The sequence below is a fragment of the Alternaria postmessia genome, assembly GCF_024291825.1.
Source record: "Alternaria postmessia strain BMP 2775 chromosome Unknown scaffold_11, whole genome shotgun sequence".
NCBI lineage: Eukaryota > Fungi > Ascomycota > Dothideomycetes > Pleosporales > Pleosporaceae > Alternaria > Alternaria postmessia.
The window spans coordinates 151,841-175,929 of record NW_026260084.1 but is presented as its reverse complement, the minus strand read 5'-3'; the positions used below and the strand labels follow the sequence as shown (position 1 = coordinate 175,929).

Sequence of the window (24,089 nt, the reverse complement as noted above, 5' to 3'; positions counted from 1 at the left end):
AATTGTCGAGTCACCTTAGATACCTATTCCAACCCGCAAAAAGTAAGCTTACTGCTTGGCTACGCCTCGGCATCGCGCCCTCACTGTATCCGGTGAAATGTATGTGGGTGAGGATCCGGGAGAGCAGTTTAATCATGGAAGCTTGCCTGTGCGAGGCGCTGCAGTTTGGAACTGACGCCGATTCCGATCCTTCCGTTGCCGTCCAGAGTTCTGGGTATGGATAGGAAATTCTCGATGGATACGTACGTATCGGCACTTGTCGAGCTCTTGGTATGATTGAGTTGTGTACGTACGCTTCGTTGACTAGAAAGTGATGCTTCATAGTTGGAGCCAAAGTCCCACTCCTATACTAGAAGCCAACGCTAGCACAGCCTCACCACCTCGTCCAAGGACTCTCTCGGCACCGGACTCGTCATCGTGTGGGCCATAGTGCTCATCAAGTACCTCTTTCACACTCCTCGGAGCCCGACTTCCCTCCTGTATATTTTCAGGCTTTAAACAAACCACCTTCGCATGAGTTTCCCGGCTGCTGCCTCCTCTGGTACTGGAAACTGTAGGGTAGAAAGTCATGATGTCCACAATGGGAAAGTTAAGCGCTACGTCGTAGTCAATCGTTTGGTAGATCCTGTTACCCCAGCTGCTGCTAAGATTTCGGTCGCCGCATGTAGGTACAGTGACGTCATCGGAGAATGAAGTTATGTTAATGCCTTGGTCCCATTTCCAAATGCGGTCTTCAGCGGAAGTGTTGAGGCGGACAACATCTGTGACAGCAATTAGCTTAACTTGGGCTTCTTCGTTGCCACAGACCTAGAACCTACCCATCGTCACAGCCTCAGATAGCATGCCTTCACATTCAGAAGGTATAGTGTTCTGGATGGCAGAGCAGGGCGGGTACTGGTCATCGTTCCATGCAGCTTGTCCTTGTCTTCGATACCATGACTCGAGCGCCTCTACACACTCTGTTCCCAACATGGTCTTGCAATCCCCATCATCTTCCGAGGCCCTCTCCAATACCTCTCTGCTCCATGTCAAATCTCCAGTGGTGCGGTTCTGCAAAGGAACAAAGCTATGACATAGGCCAATTATATCGCCTAGACGCTCCATGTTCGAGTCTCCAGTGTCAAGCCATAGAACAGCTTGGGTTTCGTTCTCGTCGTACTTCGCCATGCCGCCATCATACCCAGGCCCAATGTACGACGAGATTGTCCAAGTAGTTTGGTCGTCTTCTGTGATGGCCACCCTCTCCTCGTCTCCAAGCCATACGAGGTTTAGGGCCGTTGTATTCTGGATGATGGAAGCGTTGTATGCCAGGCTTTCAGAGAGATCGTCGCATGTCAAAGATTGAGATTCTGGTTTAGAAGTGTTTTGAGCAAAGGATGTGGTAGCTAGCACTGAAGCTAAGAGCGAGTGCTTGATAAGAGTAGACATAGTGGTGGGTGTTTGGGGGGAAAGCGAGCTATCTCAACAGTAGAGGCATAGCGGTTGCATTGACTTCCTCCTTCTTTATACACCCCACCCAGGCAGTATTAGAACATTACACCACATTCGCCTTGCTTTCGAGTGTTAGGCGTACCTCGTAGCACATCATTGTCATATAGTAGTGCTCTTGGCAAACAATGGGATCAGGAACACAGCCTCGCTTGTGGACAAAAAATACGAACCGGCCAAACAGAATCGAAGATAGCCTTTCTGTCGAAGCTACTATAGACAGGATCTACATAATACTGCTATTTCGGGTATACTACGTAAGAACGCCTTAGCCGATAACCGGAAAATATGGAGCACCGGGGCGTCTTGGCGAGACACGCAACAAAGGATGTGGAAAGACAACAAGGTGCTATGACGTAGGTTCAGCGTTCAGCTTCTCTGGACCAGTATCACGGTGCCATATCTATAAGATACATGCTGTACCACTGTCAATATTAGAAGAACCCACAATCAGCTATACCTCAGCGATACTGCTCCATTGTTATCCTTGGGTTACTTTCCATGCTCAAATAATTGTATGTTATAGCAGTGAACACCGGCTGATATGCTCAGATAACCCGATGATGAGTATGCGAGAATAATGTACACAAAACCCTTTCTGACTTGTTGCAAATGAAGTCTACTTCTTTGACGCTTTGCCCTGGTATTCAATATCGTATTGGAAGAAGCTATCCCATATACTTCCTTTCCTCGCAAGCGGCGACTTGCGAGAGTCAGCAAGAGAACCCCTCAGATCGCTTAAACTTCCTAGTCTGTTCTTGGTCGGAGATGTCTCTGATCGTGAATTGGCTGGGCCTGACACGGAGGTCTTGCGTAGAGTTTGAAGCTGGGCGATAGAAGACTATCGTAGTGTCAGCGACGTTGACGAATGGTTGCTATTAGGGGAGCTTAGATTTACAGGAAGCGAAAACCTAAGGTCCCCAAAGTAGGTCGCGCACATTGCCTCCATTTCCATCGTCTATTGACTTGTCCCCACCGTTCGTCGACGTCTCCCTTAGATGGCTGGGACCGTGTGCGCCAGCTGGACTCGCACCCCGTGTTGCCGTGGCGGAGTTAGGATTCGAGTCGGGACGTTCAGCTGGGGAGAGCGCTTCTGTTGAGTTGTGACGACCAACCAATGGTGCGCTCTTTCTGCTAGTTCCGCTACTGCGCCGACTATCAAGTGATTTTCCAAGTTGAGTTGCTGGATCCATGGAGGACTTCTTCTTTGCCTTTTGCATCTCGCCTTGTCCGGTTTCTAGACTACTCTTCACAGTAACCGCACCTTTAATACCTGGGGTACCAGGTGCCATCGCTTTCTCTTCTGTCGCCTCCAGTAGGTACCATCGTAGCCCATCAGACAGCTCGAAAGGATTGTCGTCCTCGAATGAAACGGCGTTGCTGGAAGCGACGGAACGACCGTCTAACGATGCTCGAGGTGCACCGTCGAGTGTCTTGGAGAGGTCGACGACGCGCTCTTCCACTTTTGATATGCGCGCCACAAGCCACTCTTTTCCACCCAATCGATGTGTGTCTTGTTCGCGAAGGAAGAAGTGCGGCGCTCCAACATTGAAGGCAGCCCAAGGACGATGAGCATTGTTACGAGTCGGCAAGAACAGTGCAAGATCACCTTCCTTAAATGAACGATAGGCGATCTTGTCGTGTGAGTCAGCTTGGAAGCGATGGGCCTTATCCCGATAGGCTCGTGCCTCCTTCTGCCACTTCCGTGCCGTGTGCTCCATGTCGCGCATTCGCTTCGCAACGGCGTCACTAAAGGTTTCGGTGTTGAAAAGCTCGAGCTTCTCAATAAGCTCCTGGTACCGTTGGTCTTCTTCCTCTGGACTCGTAGCTTCAGTCCACTGAAGGAAGTGGAGGTCTCCGACATCTTCTAAGAAGCGCTTCAGAGGAGTAGGCGAGGGCGTAGTAGTACTTCGACTAAGTCCCGCATTGGTGTCCGTCATGATAGTGCTGCCACCGAGCCTAGACGCTCGTTGAAGAACCATCTCACCGTTTTCATGGGTGATGACAAATCCAAGTGCTTCAACTAGACGAATAAGGCGCTCATGCTGTGTGTATAGACGTTGACTGAGGTCTTTCGCACGATTCATACGTTGGTGGGTGCGGGACGAATCAGCCTCTTCAAGCTTGCGCAGTTTCTTCTCTACCCGCATAAGCTCGACATCCAGGCTGTTGGCGTGCGAGTTTTTCTCCGCCAACTCCGTTTGAAGACGGCCAACCTTGGCTTCTTCTTCCTCAACACGCTTTCGCAGAGCTTCAGAGCCGGTCTCGCCTTCAGCAAACTTCTCGCGGAGGCTGTGCAGATGGCTCCGTTCCTCCTCGAGTTCCGCAGTGATAGAAGCAACGCGAGCTCTCTCTACGTCAAGCTCTTCACGAACAGCTGTAACCTCTTTCTCACGTTCGGCTAACTTAGTGTTGAGATTGTGTTCTTGCTCCTCGATCCTAGCATGAGCATTCTCGTTGTCTGACTTTGCCATCGCCAGGGCCTGCTGGAGTTCTTTCTGATGATCAAGTGATCGAATCGCTAGGTCTTCAAGCTGCGCGATGAGTGTGGAATGATCATCAGGTACACTCGTATCAGGAGAGAGATGGTTAAAGGCTGCAGTCAGCGAGTCCAGCTGCCGCGTCTTGACGGCGTTTCGTTCATCGAGTTCAGCTTGTAGGGCTTCAACGCGCTTTTCGGCTTGTCTGCTCTGCTCGGCAGCGTCTTTACGCGCCTTCTCGAGCTGAAACACCAGCTCCTGTACTCTGGCATCCACACCCGTTCGCTCGTTGTCCCGACTACCCAAGACACGATCCAGTTCATCTTCGGCTTCTTCGATTTTGGCTTTGTACGCTCGAATCTCGTCCTCAAGCGATTTACGCTCGTCGGCAAACTCTCTTTGTTGCGCTCTCATATTCTCCATGATGTTATTCTTCGTAGACATGGCCTCCTCGAATCGGCGTTGTTGATCTGCATCGTCGTCTCTCCGAGCTTGAGCATCATTCTCGAGTTTCGTACGAGCTTCCTTCTCTGCTGCTAGCTGCTGTTCGAGGCGAAGAATACGGCGCTTGTCTTCTTGTCCTGTATTCGCTGAGTACCGTCTAGAGGAAATCGAAGAGCGTCGGGATAGCTCTTCTTGAGGTCTAGGTGAAGCGACTTCGGCTGTTGGCGTCGAAGGGTCGCCCGGATCGGGAATGCCAAAAGATGGCGGAGCGCCACCTATTGAAAGTCTGCTAACGGTACTCTGACGATGTACGAGGTCCTCCAGCCGACGGACCCTACTCCTGTAACCTTTTAGCTCATCCTCGAGCTTCGCGTTACCTTCCTTCAGCACGCGTAGCTCATCATCACCTCGCATCATGAGTTGTGAGGCCCTGCCAAAGGCCGGCTCATGGACACTACCCATCTTGAAATTCTTTGCACGCTTGATCTGCTGCTTCGTAGGACGGTCCAGATCCTTGATAGCCTGGGCAAATGCTTCGGCTTCGGATTCTTGTCCATCTAACCTCTGCAAGTCCTTGAGGTATTCTAGAAGCTCTTCCCGGGTAACCATCGGCCAAACGGTCTTCTCAGGTTGTATGTTCAACTCGAATCCCAGCGAGCCACCTTGCAAGGCGTCCAGGTTGACAACATCTGATATTGGCTTCAGCCACTTCTTACGCCGACGCTCTTCTTCTTCCTGGAAAGTTGCCATCTCTTCAGCGAGCGAGGATGTATCCTTTTCCATCCTTTCTGTCCACTCGCGTCTTCGGACGGCTTCGATTAGTAGTGTGCCGTATATGTACGGCAGACGACCAACGAGAGATATGAGCTCGAAAGCAGCGACACCATCTTGTGGTATACTAATCTGCTCGAGCTGCGCACCTATGGTTGCAATAACTGACTCAATATTCGCGATGGCCTGCATACTCTCGACCGAGTTTCTGATGGCAGTATTCTTTTGCTCGACAGCCCGTCGTACGAGATCGCTCATCTCCACGCTGTATTCTTGTATGGCTGGCAAAAAGTTTCGTGTATGGAGCAATGCCATTTTAGATACCTGCGCTACGGATTTCGAGCTTGCTTCTAGTCCCATGACATGTTCAAAGTCAGACTCGACCTTCTTCACGACGGCATCGATTTCGTTGTATAGGCGTGTAGGCTCTTCGGAATCGTCGGCGATGGATCGGCTCTGGCTCTGTCCCACGGCACCCAGGAGCTCGTTGTAATCGGCCTCGATTTTCTCTAGCTGCATGCGCATTTTGTCCATGTGCTTCCCAAAAGACTCTCGGACACGCTTGCTTGTCGATGTAGCCTTCTTGACAGCTTCGACGTCGAGGAATTCCTGAAGGGTCTTGCGAACAAGGGTGTTGTTGGGCACACTCTGTGGAGACCGCATCTCTTTGGCCAGGAAGCGCGTGAAGTTCAGGATGGCGGGAACGGTGCCCAGCTGTTCAAAGTCGGCATCAAGTCTCCGTATATTGTCCCCAGCTTCCTTCTCGACTCCATCGTACCACTCCCTGGCTGCCTGGTACTTCTGCTCTAAACCCTTGATGTGTGCATCGTGGTTTCCAACGGCGACCTGGGTCCCTCTCTCGATGGTAGCTTGTTCGGCGAAGTGCTTCGAGGCGATATGGGACATGGAGTGTGACTTCTCGAGAAGCCCAAACGCCCAATCGCGGCGGGCTTGGAAGAGAGCCTGCCATGCCCCGAGATCGGTGTTCTTCGCAAGGTGGTTTGGCGCATCGTCGGGCTGGAAGGCATCGGGCAGTGGCGTCGAGGATATGGCAGCCTGGGGATTATTGGAGAGTTCGCGACTGAAGACGAATATCTCTTTCTGTAGAAGAGGGATTAGCATGTTTCATGCATCGCCTGTGAGATATTCGTACCTCGGTCAAGAGCGCTTGCAGCTTGACATGTTTGCCTTGTGTTGTGAGTAGGACTTGTTGCTCGGGCGCTATGTCTGTCACCCTCGAGATCCAGTGCTTGAGCGCATCAACAGACGCAAAGGCAACGGGATCAGCGTCAAGGCGCTGGCCCGTATGAGCTACAGCAATCTGTAGCGACATTCGGCCTTGCCCTCCCGCTTGATGGAGTCCTGTCGAGACTGTGCAAGAGGAGTTTGTGGCTTGGAGAGTTGAGGCGTGAGCACATGGTTACCAGATACCGCCAAGGATGGTTCATGCAGGGATCGGCGCATTAGCGAGGCTGCATCATAGGGAACTAGATAGACGATCGCGTTCGGTCAGATGAACATGGTCTCGGTCGCAAACTTGGAATCACTTGAATCAAAGCGATAGCAACATGGCGGCAAGAGGCCGTGTTGACATGACGGACGTGGCGTCTAGAACACAAGACGCAAGCGACTACGCGGACCTGCTACAAACAAATCACAGCGACGCGTTCGCGTTTTCCGAGGCGGAGAAGCTAGCCCTACAGCTCTACGATCAGCTCAAGGAACTTGAGTTGCAGCACAGTCTTATTGAAGCACAACAATCAGGCACGTCTCACAACTGGTATAGTCTGGGAGTAGAGAATGTTAACTGCGTTTTATAGCAGACGCACATGACGCTTCAGCAACCCCAGATGACCTGCTGGAGGGGCGCCTGACTGTAGCGCAGCGCGAAGCTATGGACGCGAGGGCAGAGTACGAGATAAGGAACAAAATCACACACAACGTGCTAGTAATGGATCCTGTCCTGAAAGCCGTTTATGAGGGCGAGCAGACTGGGTTTGCAGAGAAGTGAGTTATCGCAAAGACATTTCTGGATCATGGTCTGATGTTGTGTAGACGCATACTGCCGCTGGTCACCGAGAATGACACTGTTTTCATGATGCATGGTGCTCTGACGTCGAGGCTTGCTCACACAACTCGGTCGCAGAGCACAGCCGAACACAGCAACATGACGGAAAACCAAAGACATGAAGAACTCGCAGAAACGATGCTTGCTCTAGCTGAAGAGATGAAGACGCAGTCGGTGCATGACATTGAAGACGCACAATTACGCCAACGAGTCGATGCAGTCGACAAGGAGCTCAAGGACTCAAGGCGAAGGGCGAAGACGCTGAAGGGTATATTGTCGGCCATGATAGTAGGCAGCGGGATCAATTGGGCTGCAGACGAGGGCCTGACCGAGCTCGTCCTGGAGGATGAAGACGATTGAGTGACAATGACAGGGCCATTCGTGGCTACAGCTCTTGATAACATTGGGAAGTGTGGGAGAAGCTACTGTGGTAGGTAGCGATGTTTGTTGATGATGAACGTCATGGCTGTTGCCAGGGCGATGGATCTACATGGAAGCACACGGAAACTTTCAGAGCAAGCTGAGTGCCTAGCATTTCTAGGTGAATGAAGTCGACTTTTTGACCGTCGGACGTGAGCAGTGGTCGAGTTACGTCTTGGGTGAACCTAGTGACGGCTTCCGAGCTCGGTCCGGGCGCTGTGAATAGCCAGACCGCTGTGGCCGGAAGCGGGTGCAGAGGCCGCCGCCCATGACCATGGCGTGCCTAGGCATTGAGGGAGACGACTGCCACGGGCTGTGGTGCAGAGCGTGGCATGCGAGGCAGGCTGACATGTTGCTTCATGGTCTTGGGCAGCTGCTAGGAACATCAAACGGGCTGCAGGACGGACATAGTCTGAGGGGGCGGGCAGGATGCGCGACTGGGACTGGATGCTGGGTGCTTTGGTGCTCGGGGAAGAACATCAGCCAGCCGCGCTATGAATGATAACGTCAAGGGCCGCCTCTGATGGATGCGTCCAACGAATGGTAGAGCGTGTGCTTCTGCGTGCAATCTAACCAAACTTGAAACTCGCCAGGAAAGAACGAAGGGCAGCGCCTCCGCGCCCAGGGATGCGCCGTGTAGCCCGCCGCCGTGCAAAGGAGACGACGGCGACGAGCAGCGCAGTCTTCTGGCGACTGACGCGGACGCGAACGTGTGCCATGTCAAAGAGACACAGCGAAGCCATCCAAGACTGCCGTCGTCCGCACTGTCGCATGCGGTGAGGGAGCGCAGCAGCGGTTGGATGAAGGAGGGGTTGTGGTCCGGGTGCGTGTGCTATGGCAGTAGCAAAACAAGCGTGCCTGCCTCGTTCGTACCTTAGGTAAGCAGCTCTGTTGTTCGGGGAGGCGCGCCTGCCCTCTCACAAAATGTGCTGCTGAGCCCTCACCCAATTCCTCCCCTAACAAATCCGCCGCCCATACAACTTTCGCCCGCAAAGACATTTGGTGAGTCCGCCTGTATTTTGCCCAAGTCGCAACCTCACCAGAACCACTTTTCGCAACCACACCCTTTTTCCACGCGTTCCCCCGCCCCAATTCCCTCAACTAGCTCTTTCCCAGCCTTCTTTCTTCCATCTTCCGAACGTCATCGCGTTCGATTGATTCTTCGTCGCCGTCGCCAGCACTCAATACCACGCCCATACTGACTGCAAAACAGACATCAGTCAACCCTTCCAATTCCCTCGTATCTAGCAGCTTCTGTAAGTACCCACATCTTCTCTCACTGTAAAATCGCGCATCACCGCCTTGTGTTGTGGTGTTTTGCAACCGCGTCACCTCACGCGCATAGCACCACTGCGACCCAACCAGCAGCTAACAACAAACAACAGCCGCATACACCACCTAACCAACATCATGCCCAAGGAGAAGACCACCCGCAAGGCTGCGCCCAAGTCCAAGGCTGATGGCGGCAAGAAGAAGAAGGGTACGCATCTCACGTGCATCCGCACGCTTTCGTGCTAACATCCACAGACCCCAACGCGCCCAAGCGTGGTCTTTCCGCATACATGTTCTTCGCCAACGAGCAGCGTGAAAAGGTCCGCGAGGACAACCCCGGTATCAAGTTCGGTATGTCTGCCCTTCATGCTCATCTCCAAGCCTTCTCTAACATTGAACAGGCGAGGTCGGCAAGGTTCTTGGCGAGAAGTGGAAAGCCCTGAACGAGAAGCAGCGCACTCCCTACGAGGCCAAGGCTGCTGCTGACAAGAAGCGCTACGAAGAGGAGAAGGCCGCTTACCAGGTGTGTTTCCGTATTCACGTGGAGATTATGACAGCATGACTAACAGCTATCAGGCCGGCGAGGAAGAGGAAGAGGAGTCCGAGTAGAGGCCAGCACCTCGTTCGTGCTTCCACCAACAATGCTGAAGATGTCTTGTCATAGGAGGCCTAGGCTACCAAGCCTCTCTCATTTCATTTGTGATCTTCCTACTTCTTAATGGGTTCGTTATCTCTTGCGGAGGAAGGTCTTCGGCTAGCCGATCTGTGGTTCATTTCGATAAGGACGGCCGCAGTCAGTACCATTTGCGCTGATGGCAGGCGGTCATGATGTTTGGGCGTCTTACTCTTGACGTTGTGAAGGAACATCACGAAGCTCATGACCAAGTCTATGTACACTAGCAACTGCGGTATAGAAAATATTTGCTGCTCCTATGGTAACTTGTCTGCTATGCGACAGTGATACTCGTGTGATTAGGCCTGAGCGTAGCACGGTGCATGCTCGTGATAGCTCAAACCCCAACTTGGTTCCTGATGTTGACACTACTGTCTTGCCTTATGTTAGGGTCAGGGCATGACAACGTGATGGACCCGTCCTATCCACAGCAACCCTTGGTTCCTTCATTCCAAGCGACGTGTAGCCGTCATCCTACCCTACACCGCCCAACCGGGTACCCGCATCCATGGTAGTTGTTCCTTCCCAGGCTTCTCGTATGTACTCCCATTGTCTCTCACCTTCTCAGTGCGCCCACCCAATTACACATTGTGTATATGATACTTTCAGTCCGACGCTCCTTCATCAATTCATCGTAGCACCAAAGCGCCGTTGGGCTAGTGGTATGCTATCGCCTTCCCATCAAACGAAGGAGGCGGGGATCACGGGTGTAAGTACATGAACGACGCCCATTCGAATCATAGAGCTAACAGCGAGACAGTCAAACCCCGTACGGCGCAGTGCTTCCTTTTTGCTGTAATAGTGAGGTAGGTGGGGTTGTTTTTGCCATGGGTGTCGCGTGGGAGTGACGGTCTGAGGATGCTGAGGAAATGGTGGTCGATGTCATTGTGGCAGAGGTAAGGAAGGTGCGAACAGCAATGTGGCTTTGTTGGGAATCATTGGATTTGTTCGTTGGAACAAAAGGGAAGGATGTTAAGAACCTGATGTATAGTTTGGAGACTTTGAATCAAAGCATACGATGGGCTGTAGCTGCGCAGTAGTGGGTATATCTATTTTTTCGAGTCTGGAACCACCAGAACATCGTTGGGTATGGTCTGCACGCCTTGCCATCTTACGGCAGCAGATGAGCATGGAATAGGTGTTGGGTACGAAGCACGTCAACTGCACTCGTCCCACGCATCCTGTCCACATGCCCGTCAGAGACAAATATCTCGAAACAGAGGAAGATCCTCTACCATCACGCAATTACTATTCTCTCTGCAGAACGACCATCACACCCATCATACCTAACATCACCTGCTTCAGCCATGGATGCTCGCTCAGCAAAATGGTAACATATCCGACAAAAGGTATGAAGCCGACAACGCTTCCGATGACGTCTTCTTTGCGGTTCAGGAAGGACTGGCCGGCGGCGTAGAGTTCGGTATCGTCTGCAAGGTTATTGTCGCCCTTGGTCAGGAGGCGGAGGGGTGTTTTGCTAGGAGTCAAGTCAGCCTGAGCATATGCAAGCTGAGCCAAGCTTCTTCGGCCCTCCCCAACAAACACAGCCAGCGCAAAGATAAGAAAACGCAACTTACCCTCCTCCGTATCTTCTCACGACGCGATGCACGATGGGTATATCTTTGCCCTTGACGTTATATACCACAATCTCGCCCACTTGCGTGTCTGCCCCCCGGTTCCACAAGAATAGTAGATCTCCTCGTTGGAACGCAGGCTCCATGGATCCTGACAAGACGACCACGATAGGTGAGGGCGAGTCGGAGACTACGGAGAGCCCTTTCCACATCATGAAAGCGGTAGAGAGGACCAGCGCAAAGTTTAGGACTTGTGCGGCGAGTTGCCGCGGTTGCATGTTGGCGAGGCCCAGCATTGCTGCGGCTCGGGTGTGTTGATGTGGAGGTCGAAGGCAGAGGTACGTTGGTCGATCTTGGTTTGGGAGGTGGAGCGCGCAAGGGCGTCGTGAAGTCGCGTTCTTGGGAGTGTTTATCTGGAGCGATTGTTTTTTCGGAGAGAGACAGGGGCAGACGTCACAGTAGTTCGCGCGTCGTGGAACCGTGGTCAAGAATGTTGAAGCCAGATTGTCCTTGGATTCGCTGTTGCGGGCAGCTTAGTCAACCTCCGAGATCTGAGCTATGAACTCCGCATCCCCTTCTATCACTTGAACGCGACACCACGCTATATACTTCGAGATAGCAGCACCTATCTCATAAGCTGCCGCATCGCTATGCATCATCTAGTAGACGCTCTTTGGGTTTCTGTAGTGTGTGAAAGTTTCTCAGATCTGTTCTTGTCTCTCACCCGGCATGGCGGCTCTTGCTCGAAGCCGCCTTTACACCGAGAACGTGTCAACGCCATGTCTACTTATATCAGGTTTCCATTTGATCAATCGAATAATCCTTCTGATCCAGCCTTCCTCACTCACTCAGAAGACACGTGTCTGAGCTACAAGTGTCACTGCCTCTACATACCATCAGCGCTACTCCTACTCCGCTGACTCACGAAACACAATCGCGATACTGCTTCAGAAGAATAATGTTTATGCATCCTTCACCAGGTAGCCTTGTACAATACCGAGCGTCCGGGTTATTCCTTCCACTATGGCCGGCAGTGATTTGTACAGATGACATGGCACCAAAAGAGGTTGTGCGCGCCCGCCCGGCTGGGTACGTAACGCTGCTATTGAAGTTGGGCGACAATTTAGAGTTGTAAGAGCCTAGAGATTGAGAGATATGTTAGCTTCGCTAATATAAGTAGTCGCTGGGCGCTTACCACGGAAATGAGCAACTACAATCCATTCGTACCCTTCAGGCACGAAGAGATTGTGGGTAACACACCCGGCTTGGGTAACGCCTACGAAATGGCGAACAATGCGCTTGAAGCATCACTGGGTCTCGATTACTGGCGAGAACAAGTAACGAATACGACCAGCGATGCTGAATATTCGGAAAGTGAAGCAACTGATTCAGATGGAGACACATGCTCAGAACCAGAAATGAGAAAGGCCCTCCGCTTAAGTCGAGAAGAATTCTATGATAAGCAATCCAAAGAAGAAACTGTGAGAAATGCGAAGCTGCCGACGCCGTCTATATCACCACCTATCCCAGCAAGAGGTCTTGGTAATCAGCGCACTATTGTCCCTGTTGATACGGGCGGCTCCTCGCACTTGTTCACATCTTTCTTCGACAGGACTCTCAGTGGCTTGGATCGTGGCCGTAGAGAACCCATCAGTGATGCCGTTGAAGGCGAAATGTATGTTTATTAGCGAGACCTGTAGATTCCTCGGCTAACAAAGCCCAGTCTTCAAAGCAAGGGGTTTGTCCAAGTTCTCGTTGGACCGAACTCCCAAGTCAGCACACTGCAGAAAGAAAGCATATGGAATCGCCCATACTTTCGCGATCCTAGGTTTGGCGTCAACCTCTTTGACCACAACGACGATGGGATATGGAACCTCCAACACCCTGCTCTTGTCGAGATCGACCCAGAAGATTTCATTTTCGCAGCAGAATACCTTGAAAGCGGTGGTTTTGGTTATCGGTACCCGCAAGATGGCGGCGAAATGGAAGAAGCATTTGCACAATGCGTGTCGGCATGGTTTACTGCGGAGAAGTTGGGCATGTCAGACATGATGGATCATGTCGTCGAGAAGCTGGAAGGATGCATAGAACCAGAAATGCAGGACGTCTTGGTTTTCGCATATCAGGTCTATGTCTCGCAAGACACTGCACTTCCCTCGCAAGTGAGGCTAAAGGATTATCTGGCAATGTATATCGCGGAGAACTGGTGGATTTATTTGGACGACGATAACTTGAGCTCGGACTTCATCGAGAAGCTTAAGAGATTACCAGAGCTGGAGCGAGACATCTACGAGAGAAGGCTTCCAGCGCTGCGTGAGCGTCTCAGTGGAGACCAAGAAAACAGTGAAACCGAAATGGAATAAGTACACAAGATCCTCACAGCTTATTCCTACGATATACCACGTTTTCTTTCATGAGGTGGAACCATATGTGGATAGATTAAGATCTTGCATTCCTTGCAACAAGGAAGGACTAGACCACTTTCATCATTGCTGGTGATCAAGCTAGTTGAGAAAAGCTATTTCTTTCGCCAATCATGGTGCAATAGGAAACTCATTGAAATGATCTTATTGAAATGTGAAAATCGAACGACTATTCATCACTCTTCGTAGTGTCGTAAAGAACTGAGAGACAACCTCAGTCAGAGTCGCTTTCAAACTCAGGAACGTTCGGGTCTTCATTCAAATGGTTAGCAGAATACCTTGTTTGTCGCAAGTCCATCAAGCGAACACGTACCTCTAAGTGCCATGTACTCCAACGTACCACCAGCCTTCTCCACAAGGTTATCTCTTATTAGGGTCAGTTCATCTTCCGAAAGCAGCGTATCCGTGTCCGCCATATCTACTGAAAGACGGATGCCTTGATTGCCCGGTCCCAGCCTTGATACAAAATCTAGGAGACCATCCATGGTGAATTTCGATATACCGGAGATGGTGACGGTGCGAAGGTTCGGTAGACTCGCCAAATGAGGTAGTACAATGTCGTTTAGCTCCAAACCGCTGACGTATAGATCCTCTAGCAGAGTGAGATCAGCGATGATGGTGATAAGATGTTCGTCCCGCAAGACCTCGGGGAGGATGAGGTGCAGATCCCGCAACTCTGTCAGTTGTTTTAAGGAGTCCACGAGGATGTCCAAGTCGTCTCGAAACATGCCATCAGTATCGCCACTCAGAAACAGCACCCTCAAGGATGATTGTTGGTGTACCAGAGCTTGGTGAAACGTCTTGTGATCTTTCAGTGTGTACGAATCTATCTCCAGGCTGCTGAGTTGTATCTTCTCTTCCAATAGCACGGGCGTGATGAGTGCGGCTCCGGATTGCAATTTCGAGAAGCTAAGTCGCTGGAGGCCGGCGCACTTGCGTAACCAGGCGGTTGTTTCGAGAAAGATATCGTGCTCTGTTGCTTCCAAGTCTACAGTACCATGGATATCCTCGATGCGAAGTGTCTTCAGAGCTGTGCATCCTTGCAGTAACGACAGATGCGGTATGGAATCGTTAGACACGCATAGTCTCAGATCTTCGAGTGAGTTTCCATGGTGATTGAGAGCCAGGAGTGTTTCGGCGCCTGCCTTGACGTCGCTGATCGTTTGGAGTGTCTGGAGTGTGTTTGGCCGCATCGAGGAAAGGAACTTGGCGAACTTGTGATCATTGTCTTCGGAGACCCAGGTATAGATCATAAGAGATCTAAATTGTGGACAATGGTTGTTGATGGACGCGTGGACCAATTCATCCTCTAGAGGCTTTCCGTCCCATAGTTCGAGGCTTGAGAGGCGAGGAAGGCGGGGCGTCCATCGCACAAGAGCGCCAGGGTGTACTAAATTTTGTCAGATCATTCGCGATATCAGAGAAATTCAGGTCCACTTGCGTTCACCACTGATCATCTCGAGTGTTGGAGTGTGCTGCGTAACCACTGTTCTATGTTACTAGTACATCCTGACGGCATTGCACATTAGTCATACCTTCGCCAATTGCATCGATTATATCCGCCGTCTTTATTCGTGTGTATTTTCTGCCTTTGATGTTTGTCCCTGTTTCAATCTTTTCGAATTGCTTCAACGGCCCCGAGAAGAATTGCCTGAATCGAGATCAGAATTGGCGATGCCTATTAGGGAGCTTTGCTTACTTGGAGACCTTCGCACGGAACTGATCATCGTCAAGGAGATATCCCAGATCGCGAAAGTCTAATGACTTGATGTAACGACAGTATGGGAAAAGTGTAACGTCGAGACTGGATGCGACGATTGAACGCCAGAGAATTGACCATTTCTGTATCGTAAGAAGCTTGGTAGCAGCTGGCAAACCATAGAGATCTTCTCCCCCGCCTCGGACAGGAGCCAGATGATGGGATCTTAGGCTTGTGTTAGTAAAGTGGCGATCAATTAGCGAGCCCAGTGCAACATACTTGTACAGATAAGTCAATGCAGGTACGGCGAGAGCACGGCTGGCACAAGCACAGTTAAAGAGCGTGTCGAATTGTTCTTGATTGGCAAGTTCTTCGCACAGAAGATGCAAAACATCGTCTGGGAGTACTGACTGAGTCATATTGATTAAATCGACAATGGCTGGAGTCGCTCTCAAGAAAGTGACTGGGTGTGCTGCTGTCCCCGTAGAAGTAGGCGCGATGATGTCAATACGCTAGCGCGATTTTGACGCGCTCTTTCCGCTTTCGGTGGCTCTTCGCGATCCGACACCAATATCTCACCAGGATGCGAGCATTTCCGGATAGACACAATGGTTACCCTCAACTTCACCCTAACACCGGAGGCCGCGTCTAAGATTCATGACCTGCTCGTGTGCCTAGGCAAGTTCAGCGAGACCGTGGCAATCGAAGCGCGTCGCGAAAAGGTTGGTTTGCCGCTCTTGTTCTGTTCAGTTTGGCATCTCATACGTTCTGCATCAGTTCACATTTACCGCTCTCAACTCTTCGAAATCCGCCTACGGCGCCATTACGCTAGATGGCCGGCAATTTTTCGCCAACTACAAGTGCGTGCCAACCCATGGCGGACCTGACGGCCGCTTTACCTGCAGCATGTACACAAAAGCACTCTTGTTCGTCTTCAAAAGCCGTTTGTATGACCCACTGGGGCGCGACGGCGCAATCGATCGCTGTGAAGTTAGCGTGCAAGAGCGGGAGAACGAGACACAATGTCGATTCATCGTCAAGATGGTGTGCAACCAGGGCGTCATCAAGACCTACAAACTCACGTATGAAGCTGTCGACATTATGCACGCGCTGTTTGATCGCAGTATAGCGAGAAACAGGTGGAACATGAATGCCGGCGCTATGAAGGAATATGTTGAGTACTTTGGTACCAAAACTGAAATGCTCGATATTTTTACTAGTGGAGACGGCCGCTGCATCTTTAAGAGCTACACAGAAAAGATCTCGAATGGGAAGGAGATCTTAAAGCATCCACTTGTCACTGCTGTCGCGGTCCACACATCCGATTTTGAACGATTCACTGTGCAACCGGGCATGCATATCATTATCAGCGTCAAAGACTTCAAAGCGATCGTTGTTCATGCAGACACACTGAAGACAAGCTTGAGGGCTTTTTACTCTCAAGCAACGCGACCGCTACAGTTCAGCTATGGGTGCGATGGGTTGCTTTGTGAGTTCACGCTAATGACTTCGGGCGACTACAACGGAGCTCCGCCAACACCTGCGCCGCAAGCGATGAGCAGCAGAAAAACATCCCGCACTGCATCAACGAACACATCAGAACGCGGACAGGGTCGTGGCTTCCGATCTGACATGCCTCCGCCTATGCAACCAGCATCACGACGCGATGGGTCCGGCCGACTACGGAATCCAGGATCCCGCCAAGCCTCCACAGCGCAAGCACAGCCTGCCCGTCAGGATTCTGACAGCCTGTTCGTTCCGGAGGACGAAGATGCAGCGTGGGCACCTCTTGACTATGATAAAGAAGAGACGTTAGGCTGGGATGCGAGTGCCAACCACGACGCATCGGCTTTCCCAACATTTACAGACAGCGGCGGTGTGCCAAGGACAAACACAACGGATAACAGCGAGGTTTTTGAGCCTACCCAGCGTGTATCCCAAATCAAGGGACTGTGGTAGCGCTATGGTGTCGATAAACGCAACTCGCAAGTTGAAGTAAACAAAGAAGAATAAGCTACTGTTGCAGAAGAACGTCTCATGCTTCAACAAAACCTGTTCAAGAAGTAGTATACTACCGTTTCAACTAATGTTTCTCTGGTCAACTGTATAACGGTGTAATTTGTCGATTACACTCAGCTTGCCGCAAAGTCATTAGGATTAGCTTCCGGAAACGTGCTGTTTCAAGCAGAGTAGATGCGAGAACACCTTCAGGTATGTCTCAAGCCATTGTGGCTGTATTGTGGATGGATGCTGAGTCGGTTGTGAAAGGGGCAAAGAAGAACAGTCTGGTAGGGTTGTCGCCATTTGCGTGCCCAATAAGCTGGACGATACTCTTAGGAAACCGTAACGACGATGATGGCGACATGTGTGCCGGTCGGCTTACGCAACCCTTGCGACATCTTCTCGTTTATGTATTCGTCCATTGTATTCCAGAGTCCATGTTACGTACGATATTTTTCCGGACAATGTGGTTCTGCAATGTTCATACCACAAATAGGTTCCTCTGCAGGCAATACCGTTGGCACCGACGTGACCATAGCCCATTATATATTGCGAGGGATTATACGCACATGTGTATAACTTCGTGTAAGTAACCCGCTACAGCGTCGGGCATGCAGCTTTCATGCCTTGCGGCAGCAACAAGATGTGAGTCAATGACGTCGAGCTCGCGTACGCGTATCCGCGGATGGTGGGGCTGGCTGGAGAAAATGATACGGACAGTCCTGCTTCTACGTCCAGACCAGTGGAAAGCAACACCTTCATACTCTTTTCGATCGACAATGACACTGAAACGCATTCTGGTAATCGCTGGCTCGGACAGTTCGGGTGGGGCGTACGTACGCGTGCATGCATCCGCCCTTTATCAGCCACACACCACTAACGATCCTGCCACACCAACAGCGGACTAGAAGCCGATCAGAAGGTCATCGCGGCCCATGGCTGCTATGCTATGACTGCTACGACTGCATTGACTGCGCAGAACACGCTCGGCGTACAGGATATACACCACACGCCGCCGGACTTCGTGCGGAAGCAAATTGACGCTGTTTGTGAAGATGTTGGTGTGGATGTGGTCAAGACTGGTAAGACTATGATTATAAAGGACTATCTGATTGATGAATGCGCTGATGAAACACAGGCATGCTTGCCTCCCCCGAGACAATCTTGATTACTGCAGACGCTTTCAGGAGATATAAGATTAACACCACTGTTATTGACCCTGTATGTAGTAGGTTGCATTTCGATGCTCTTAGGTACAGTTCTTATAGCTTTCATTGTGAGCTGACCACATTGAAAGGTAATGGTGTCGACATCGGGCTCACAGCTCCTTCCTGAAACCGCTATCTCAACACTAATTCAACACCTCCTGCCTTGCACTACACTTCTCACTCCGAACCTTCCCGAGGCACAGCTGCTGCTTAAAACCGCTGGCTTGAATCTCTCTGATCCTCAAAACGTCGAAGACATCGTCTCTATAGCACATCAAATCCAGTCACTCGGACCAAAATGGGTATTGCTAAAGGGTGGCCATCTACCATTGACACACGGCCGCGTAGTAACCACACAAGACAGCGAGAAAGAAGTTGTTTTGAACATACTTGTAGGTGATAGTGGAGTCACGATACTGGAAAGCCCCTATCTGCAGTCAAAAAACACGCATGGAACCGGATGTTCGTTAGCATCCGCTATTGCATGTAATTTGGCTAAGGGAATGTCGATGGTCAAGGCGGTGAAGAAGGCAAATCTGTATGTTGAAGCAGGAATCAAGACAGCCGTCGACTTGGGACAGGGAAGTGGCCCAATCAACCACTTCCATTCAGTATACATGCTGCCTTTCACACCAGGGAATTTTATCAGTTACCTGCTGGATCGGGATGATGTGCAAAAGCCGTGGAAAGAGTATACTCAGCACGATTTTGTGCAGAGTATGGGTTCTGGGACATTGCCAGTGGAGAAATTTATGTACTACCTGGTACAAGACTACCTTTTCTTGGTAAGTACACATGCTGTCATGTTTCACTTCATACAGACAGCAGAGTAGCTGACAGATGCGGAGGTTCAATTTGCAAGAGCGAACGCACTATCTGCATACAAGTCAAGCAACCTGAAAGATATCGGCCGCTCCGTGCAACAGGTCGTCACCCTCCAAGAAGAGATACAGCTGCATATCGACTTCTGTAAAGGATACGGACTGTCAGAAGCTGATATCATCAACGAAGAAGAGGACCAAGCCACTACAGCATACACACGCTATGTCCTCGACATCGGCATGTCGCAAGACTATCTCGCCTTACAGATCGCCCTTCTCCCCTGCCTCATCGGTTACGGTATCATTGCTAAACGTCTCTATGAAGATCCCAGCACTGTAAGGGTGGGAAGCAAGTACTGGAAGTGGATTGAGCAATACGTAGCAGAGGAATACAGGGAGGCGATGATGAGGGGGAGTGAGCTGGTAGAGAGACATGCCGAAGGACTAAGTCCGAGCAGAGTCGAAGAGTTAGCTGGCATCTTCATACACGCCACAAATGTGAGTATTTTGATGGAGATGATAGATGATGGTTTGCTAATGCTACAAAGATGGAGAGAGGCTTCTGGGACATGGGCCTCAGAGCTGGCGAGGAAGGAAAGTGAGTATGGAAGGACCTGTGATGCAGCTGGAGGCTGCACGAGACGGATGCAATCATAAGCGTCGTCGGAGTATCATTCCTCAGCATACTCGATCCTGCGTCTGTAGTCTAGGTTAAACAAGATCAAAAGCGAAAACGTACGTGCTTTCATCCCAGGTCTGAAACTAGGCATCAGAGCTTGCAATATGCGGGTCATGATGGAGTTTTCTCCATAGCCACCCAGATGCAAGACCCACAGTGGCGAGATGTTTGTCGGTGTTCCTTGGTGCGCTTCCCCGGGCTGATAACGGCAAGCTCCGCGCTTACCCAACTGGGCGAGACCCTGGCCCTAGCGGCGCTAGCGTCTCAAAAAATGTGCAAGCGCAACAGAGGCAAGGCAACTTTTCCTGTCGCGTTCTGCCTTCTGACTTCCTCTCACTCCAACTCACATCCTCTACTATTTGTGCTTCTTCTACCGCACAACACGCGACATCTGTACAGTCGCTCTACTACATTTAATATTCCCTCGTAGTCTCCAGATTACGATACACACTCCCTCAGACTCGACCGGTTCCCCTTTCACACCAGTCCCTACAAAACACTCGCACATCATGTCTTACGGCGGCGGCGGTTACGGTGGTGGTGGTGGAGGATACGGCGGCGGCGGCGGCGGTCGCGGCGGTGACCGCGGCTACTCGAACGGGTACGAAAACAGCAATGCTGGATATGGGTCTTACAACAACTCGACAAGCCACTATGCATCGTACGGGTAGGACGATACACCCCCTTCACACGGGAGAGGCATCACAGTCGCGGTTCTTGGACAGCCCTCCATCTGCTACATTTCTTCTTACAATTCTGCGCGCAGCCCGAGTCCCATCGTCCTGCCTGGTCGGCTGTCTCTTACAGCTAAGGCGGACGGTAGCGTACTCTTTGCGACAGCGTAGAATTCCCCATCTATCACTCATTCCATCTCATCAACCTTTGCTAACATCTATCTAGTGGCGGCTACGGCGGCGGTTCCAACGGCTACTCCGGTGGTGGAGGCGGCTACGGCGGAGGTGGTGGTGGTTATGGTGGAGGCGGCTTTGGCGGTGGTCGCGATGGCGGTGACCGCATGTCGCAACTCGGCCAGGGCCTGAAGCAGCAATCATGGGGTACGTTCTACATCCGCCCTTGCAAACTCAGCGCAATACTAACGTTTTCTAGACCTCGACACCATGCCCAAATTCGAAAAGTCTTTCTACAAGGAGGACCCCGCTGTTACTGCGCGTTCAGCCGCTGAGGTTGCCGAATACCGCAAGGAGCACCAGATGACCGTCAAGGGTGAGAACATCCCCAAGCCCGTCACAACTTTCGACGAGGCTGGCTTCCCATCCTACGTGATGAACGAGGTCAAGGCTCAGGGTTTCGCAAAGCCCACTGCTATTCAGGCTCAGGGTTGGCCCATGGCTCTCTCTGGTCGCGACGTTGTTGGTGTTGCCGAGACTGGTTCCGGAAAGACGCTTACCTACTGTCTTCCTGCTATCGTCCACATCAACGCTCAGCCTCTGCTCGCCCCTGGTGACGGCCCTATCGTCCTGATCCTCGCCCCCACTCGTGAGCTTGCTGTCCAAATTCAACAAGAGATCAGCAAGTTCGGAAAGTCCTCGCGCATCCGAAACACCTGCGTCTACGGAGGTGTCCCCAAGGGTCCCCAGATCCGTGACCTTGCACGCGGTGTCGAGGTGTGCATCGCCACACCCGGACGTCTCATCGACATGCTTGAGGCGGGCAAGACCAACCTCCGCCGTGTTACCTACCTGGTTCTCGACGAGGCTGACCGCATGCTTGACATGGGTTTCGAGCCTCAAATCCGCAAGATTATTGGTCAAATTCGTCCTGACCGTCAAACCTGCATGTGGTCCGCTACATGGCCCAAGGAAGTCCGCCAGCTTGCTGCCGACTACCAAAAGGACTGGATCCAGGTCAACATCGGTTCCATGGATCTGTCTGCTAACCACCGCATTCAACAAATCGTTGAGGTCTGCACCGAATTCGAGAAGCGTGACCGCATGGCCAAGCACCTCGAGACTATCATGAGCGACAAGGACAACAAGATTTTGATCTTCACAGGCACCAAGCGCGTTGCTGACGAGATCACCCGATTCCTTCGTCAGGACGGCTGGCCGGCGCTTTGTAAGTTTGACTGCAACATCCGTTACGAGCATTGCTAACCCATCTCTAGCCATTCACGGTGACAAGCAGCAGAACGAGCGCGACTGGGTCTTGAACGAATTCAAGACGGGCAAGAGCCCCATCATGGTTGCCACCGACGTGGCTTCCCGTGGTATCGGTATGATTGCAAACCCCCAACACTCCCCCCTCCTCACCTACCCAACTATTATTATGCGTGAACTGCCATTGTGCTCTGCTTAGGTCGTCTTGTGCGCTTGTTACACTCGCTTCCATGACATCGTCCAGGGCTTGCATCTCTCTCGAATCTGATCCCCAGGGATCCTTGGTCACGCTGGCGAAGCTTTTAGTCTTCGCTATCATCTGTTTCTGGTATTACCAAGGTATTACTGAAGCAAGCTGCTTGAGATACTTGACTTCTACAAGTCGCACTCTCTTCCAAGGGTTTCTGGACCAGGAGACATCCACAGCCTTTCCACTGGACTTGATGCCGTGATCTTCGTCGTAGCGCACAGAGACGGTTGCATGCAACATACAGCAGCTTCACGCGATCCAATCATGATCGTCGTTTGCTTGTTCCTTTTATCAGTCACTAACCTTTGCTCTTCAAGATGTCCGCAACATTACTCACGTGTTCAACTATGACTACCCGAACAACTCGGAGGACTATGTCCACCGTATTGGTCGTACTGGTCGTGCTGGCGCTAACGGTACTGCCATCACCCTCTTCACTACAGACAGTATGTATCCCCGCACTCCGACCATACACGCAAATCACTAACAGCTTCATTAGACTCCAAGCAAGCTCGTGATCTCGTCCAGATTCTCACAGAGTCCAAGCAGCAGATCGATCCTCGCTTGCACGAGATGGCCCGCTACGGTGGTGGCGGCGGCGGTGGTGGTCGCTGGGGAGGTGGCCGCGGCCGTGGCGGAGGCCGTGGCGGACGTGGTGGTAGGTGGTAGAAGTCCTTTCGACAACAAGCGAGACCTAACGCCAATCTCAGGCTGGACCGGAGGTAACAGCGATCCCATCCGCAACAGCCGCTGGTGATCACTTTATCCATCGCGCTTGCTTATCGCCTTGTCAGAACGATGAGCTTTCATTCCACCAACCTGATTTCGGCGTTGGCGGTAATCGTTTCGGATTTACCTCATGTTTCATCCAATTTCCAAGCACGACGGAAGACTCTGGTTCTGTCGTACGCTGATACCCCATGGACAGAATTTTGATCTTTATGCAAGGATACGATGTCAGTATGGCAGCATGGTTCTTTCACATATTAGACTGGCATGGTTTTGTTTTCCTCTATCGAGGTTGCGCATATTTAGCAACCCTTCGTGACCACTCGGTCGCTTTGCATCATGGTGCTGGTGGCGTTCATACTCAGAAAAAGTTTCTGTCAAAGTAATAGCGATATAGAATACACGTACTTCGTATCTGATTCATGGTGCTTTACTTGACTTGGGTGCCTTCTATTGATTGCTTATGCTGGATGGGTAATGCACCCTTCGCGTCTGATCATTTACTATACTATTTGATTCTTATCTTTGTTATCTCTTACTGTTGGTCAATGGCGATCAGATTCATGTTGGCCCACTTCTCTATGTTCTTCGAATATGCGACTTTTTCTCCCACCTGTGGGTGAATTTTGGTAAACATGCCACGACGTCGTGCACACTACTTGGGACAGATGAGTGCATTCACCCTACTCGGGTCTTGCAAGAAGCATCATATACAATAGCAAGATAAGTTCCAGCGAAAGTAGTGATCATACAAGCCATTTTGTAATCTTGATTGTTGTAAGAGAAACCATCACCTTCGACTAGGTGGTCGCATTTTGTGGAGAGTTGTACACATCCCAATCTTTTCCCAGACGACTGTGTGCGAAGAACATACTAGTTTAATGTTGCGAAGCAAGATCGACAGATAATGGGGAGGACATGTAACCATACCAATGCGATACGGTGAGCAAATCAATATTGTCGGAGCATTGA

The 24,089-nt window shown here is 51.2% G+C and overlaps 9 protein-coding genes across 9 annotated transcripts; 5 read left to right on the top strand and 4 right to left on the bottom strand.

Moving 5' to 3' along the window:
- Positions 1 to 318: 318 nt before the first annotated feature.
- On the bottom strand, positions 319 to 1,428 carry J4E82_002733 (uncharacterized protein; the record flags this gene model as incomplete). The annotated part of the gene is made up of 2 exons (XM_051729031.1): positions 319 to 761; positions 819 to 1,428. 2 exons carry the CDS (start codon positions 1,426 to 1,428, stop codon positions 319 to 321), a joined length of 1,053 nt encoding a protein of 350 aa, XP_051591123.1.
- Positions 1,429 to 2,107: 679 nt separating this feature from the next.
- Positions 2,108 to 6,516, bottom strand: J4E82_002732 (uncharacterized protein; the record flags this gene model as incomplete). Its single annotated transcript, XM_051729030.1, has 3 exons — positions 2,108 to 2,329; positions 2,427 to 6,284; positions 6,337 to 6,516. The coding sequence occupies 3 exons, from the start codon at positions 6,514 to 6,516 to the stop codon at positions 2,108 to 2,110; spliced, it is 4,260 nt and encodes a 1,419-aa protein (XP_051591122.1).
- Positions 6,517 to 6,751: 235 nt separating this feature from the next.
- On the top strand, positions 6,752 to 7,611 carry J4E82_002731 (uncharacterized protein; the record flags this gene model as incomplete). Its single annotated transcript, XM_051729029.1, has 3 exons — positions 6,752 to 6,947; positions 7,007 to 7,190; positions 7,239 to 7,611. 3 exons carry the CDS (start codon positions 6,752 to 6,754, stop codon positions 7,609 to 7,611), a joined length of 753 nt encoding a protein of 250 aa, XP_051591121.1.
- Positions 7,612 to 9,081: 1,470 nt separating this feature from the next.
- On the top strand, positions 9,082 to 9,552 carry NHP6 (Non-histone chromosomal protein 6; the record flags this gene model as incomplete). The annotated part of the gene is made up of 4 exons (XM_051729028.1): positions 9,082 to 9,151; positions 9,199 to 9,294; positions 9,345 to 9,466; positions 9,520 to 9,552. 4 exons carry the CDS (start codon positions 9,082 to 9,084, stop codon positions 9,550 to 9,552), a joined length of 321 nt encoding a protein of 106 aa, XP_051591120.1.
- A 1,312-nt stretch (positions 9,553 to 10,864) lies between these two features.
- On the bottom strand, positions 10,865 to 11,486 carry SEC11 (Signal peptidase complex catalytic subunit; the record flags this gene model as incomplete). Its single annotated transcript, XM_051729027.1, has 2 exons — positions 10,865 to 11,093; positions 11,194 to 11,486. The coding sequence occupies 2 exons, from the start codon at positions 11,484 to 11,486 to the stop codon at positions 10,865 to 10,867; spliced, it is 522 nt and encodes a 173-aa protein (XP_051591119.1).
- Positions 11,487 to 12,154: 668 nt separating this feature from the next.
- J4E82_002728 (uncharacterized protein) lies at positions 12,155 to 13,553 on the top strand (the record flags this gene model as incomplete). Its single annotated transcript, XM_051729026.1, has 3 exons — positions 12,155 to 12,321; positions 12,371 to 12,865; positions 12,914 to 13,553. The coding sequence occupies 3 exons, from the start codon at positions 12,155 to 12,157 to the stop codon at positions 13,551 to 13,553; spliced, it is 1,302 nt and encodes a 433-aa protein (XP_051591118.1).
- A 274-nt stretch (positions 13,554 to 13,827) lies between these two features.
- On the bottom strand, positions 13,828 to 15,731 carry J4E82_002727 (uncharacterized protein; the record flags this gene model as incomplete). The annotated part of the gene is made up of 6 exons (XM_051729025.1): positions 13,828 to 13,865; positions 13,927 to 15,003; positions 15,055 to 15,099; positions 15,149 to 15,264; positions 15,313 to 15,537; positions 15,592 to 15,731. The coding sequence occupies 6 exons, from the start codon at positions 15,729 to 15,731 to the stop codon at positions 13,828 to 13,830; spliced, it is 1,641 nt and encodes a 546-aa protein (XP_051591117.1).
- A 189-nt stretch (positions 15,732 to 15,920) lies between these two features.
- Positions 15,921 to 17,271, top strand: J4E82_002726 (uncharacterized protein; the record flags this gene model as incomplete). The annotated part of the gene is made up of 2 exons (XM_051729024.1): positions 15,921 to 16,034; positions 16,090 to 17,271. The coding sequence occupies 2 exons, from the start codon at positions 15,921 to 15,923 to the stop codon at positions 17,269 to 17,271; spliced, it is 1,296 nt and encodes a 431-aa protein (XP_051591116.1).
- An 821-nt stretch (positions 17,272 to 18,092) lies between these two features.
- Positions 18,093 to 23,145, top strand: J4E82_002725 (uncharacterized protein; the record flags this gene model as incomplete). The annotated part of the gene is made up of 13 exons (XM_051729023.1): positions 18,093 to 18,145; positions 18,214 to 18,395; positions 18,452 to 18,534; positions 18,611 to 19,306; positions 19,370 to 19,840; positions 19,891 to 19,940; positions 20,452 to 20,688; positions 20,922 to 21,076; positions 21,129 to 22,097; positions 22,147 to 22,254; positions 22,706 to 22,834; positions 22,888 to 23,046; positions 23,099 to 23,145. The coding sequence occupies 13 exons, from the start codon at positions 18,093 to 18,095 to the stop codon at positions 23,143 to 23,145; spliced, it is 3,339 nt and encodes a 1,112-aa protein (XP_051591115.1).
- Positions 23,146 to 24,089: the final 944 nt, after the last annotated feature.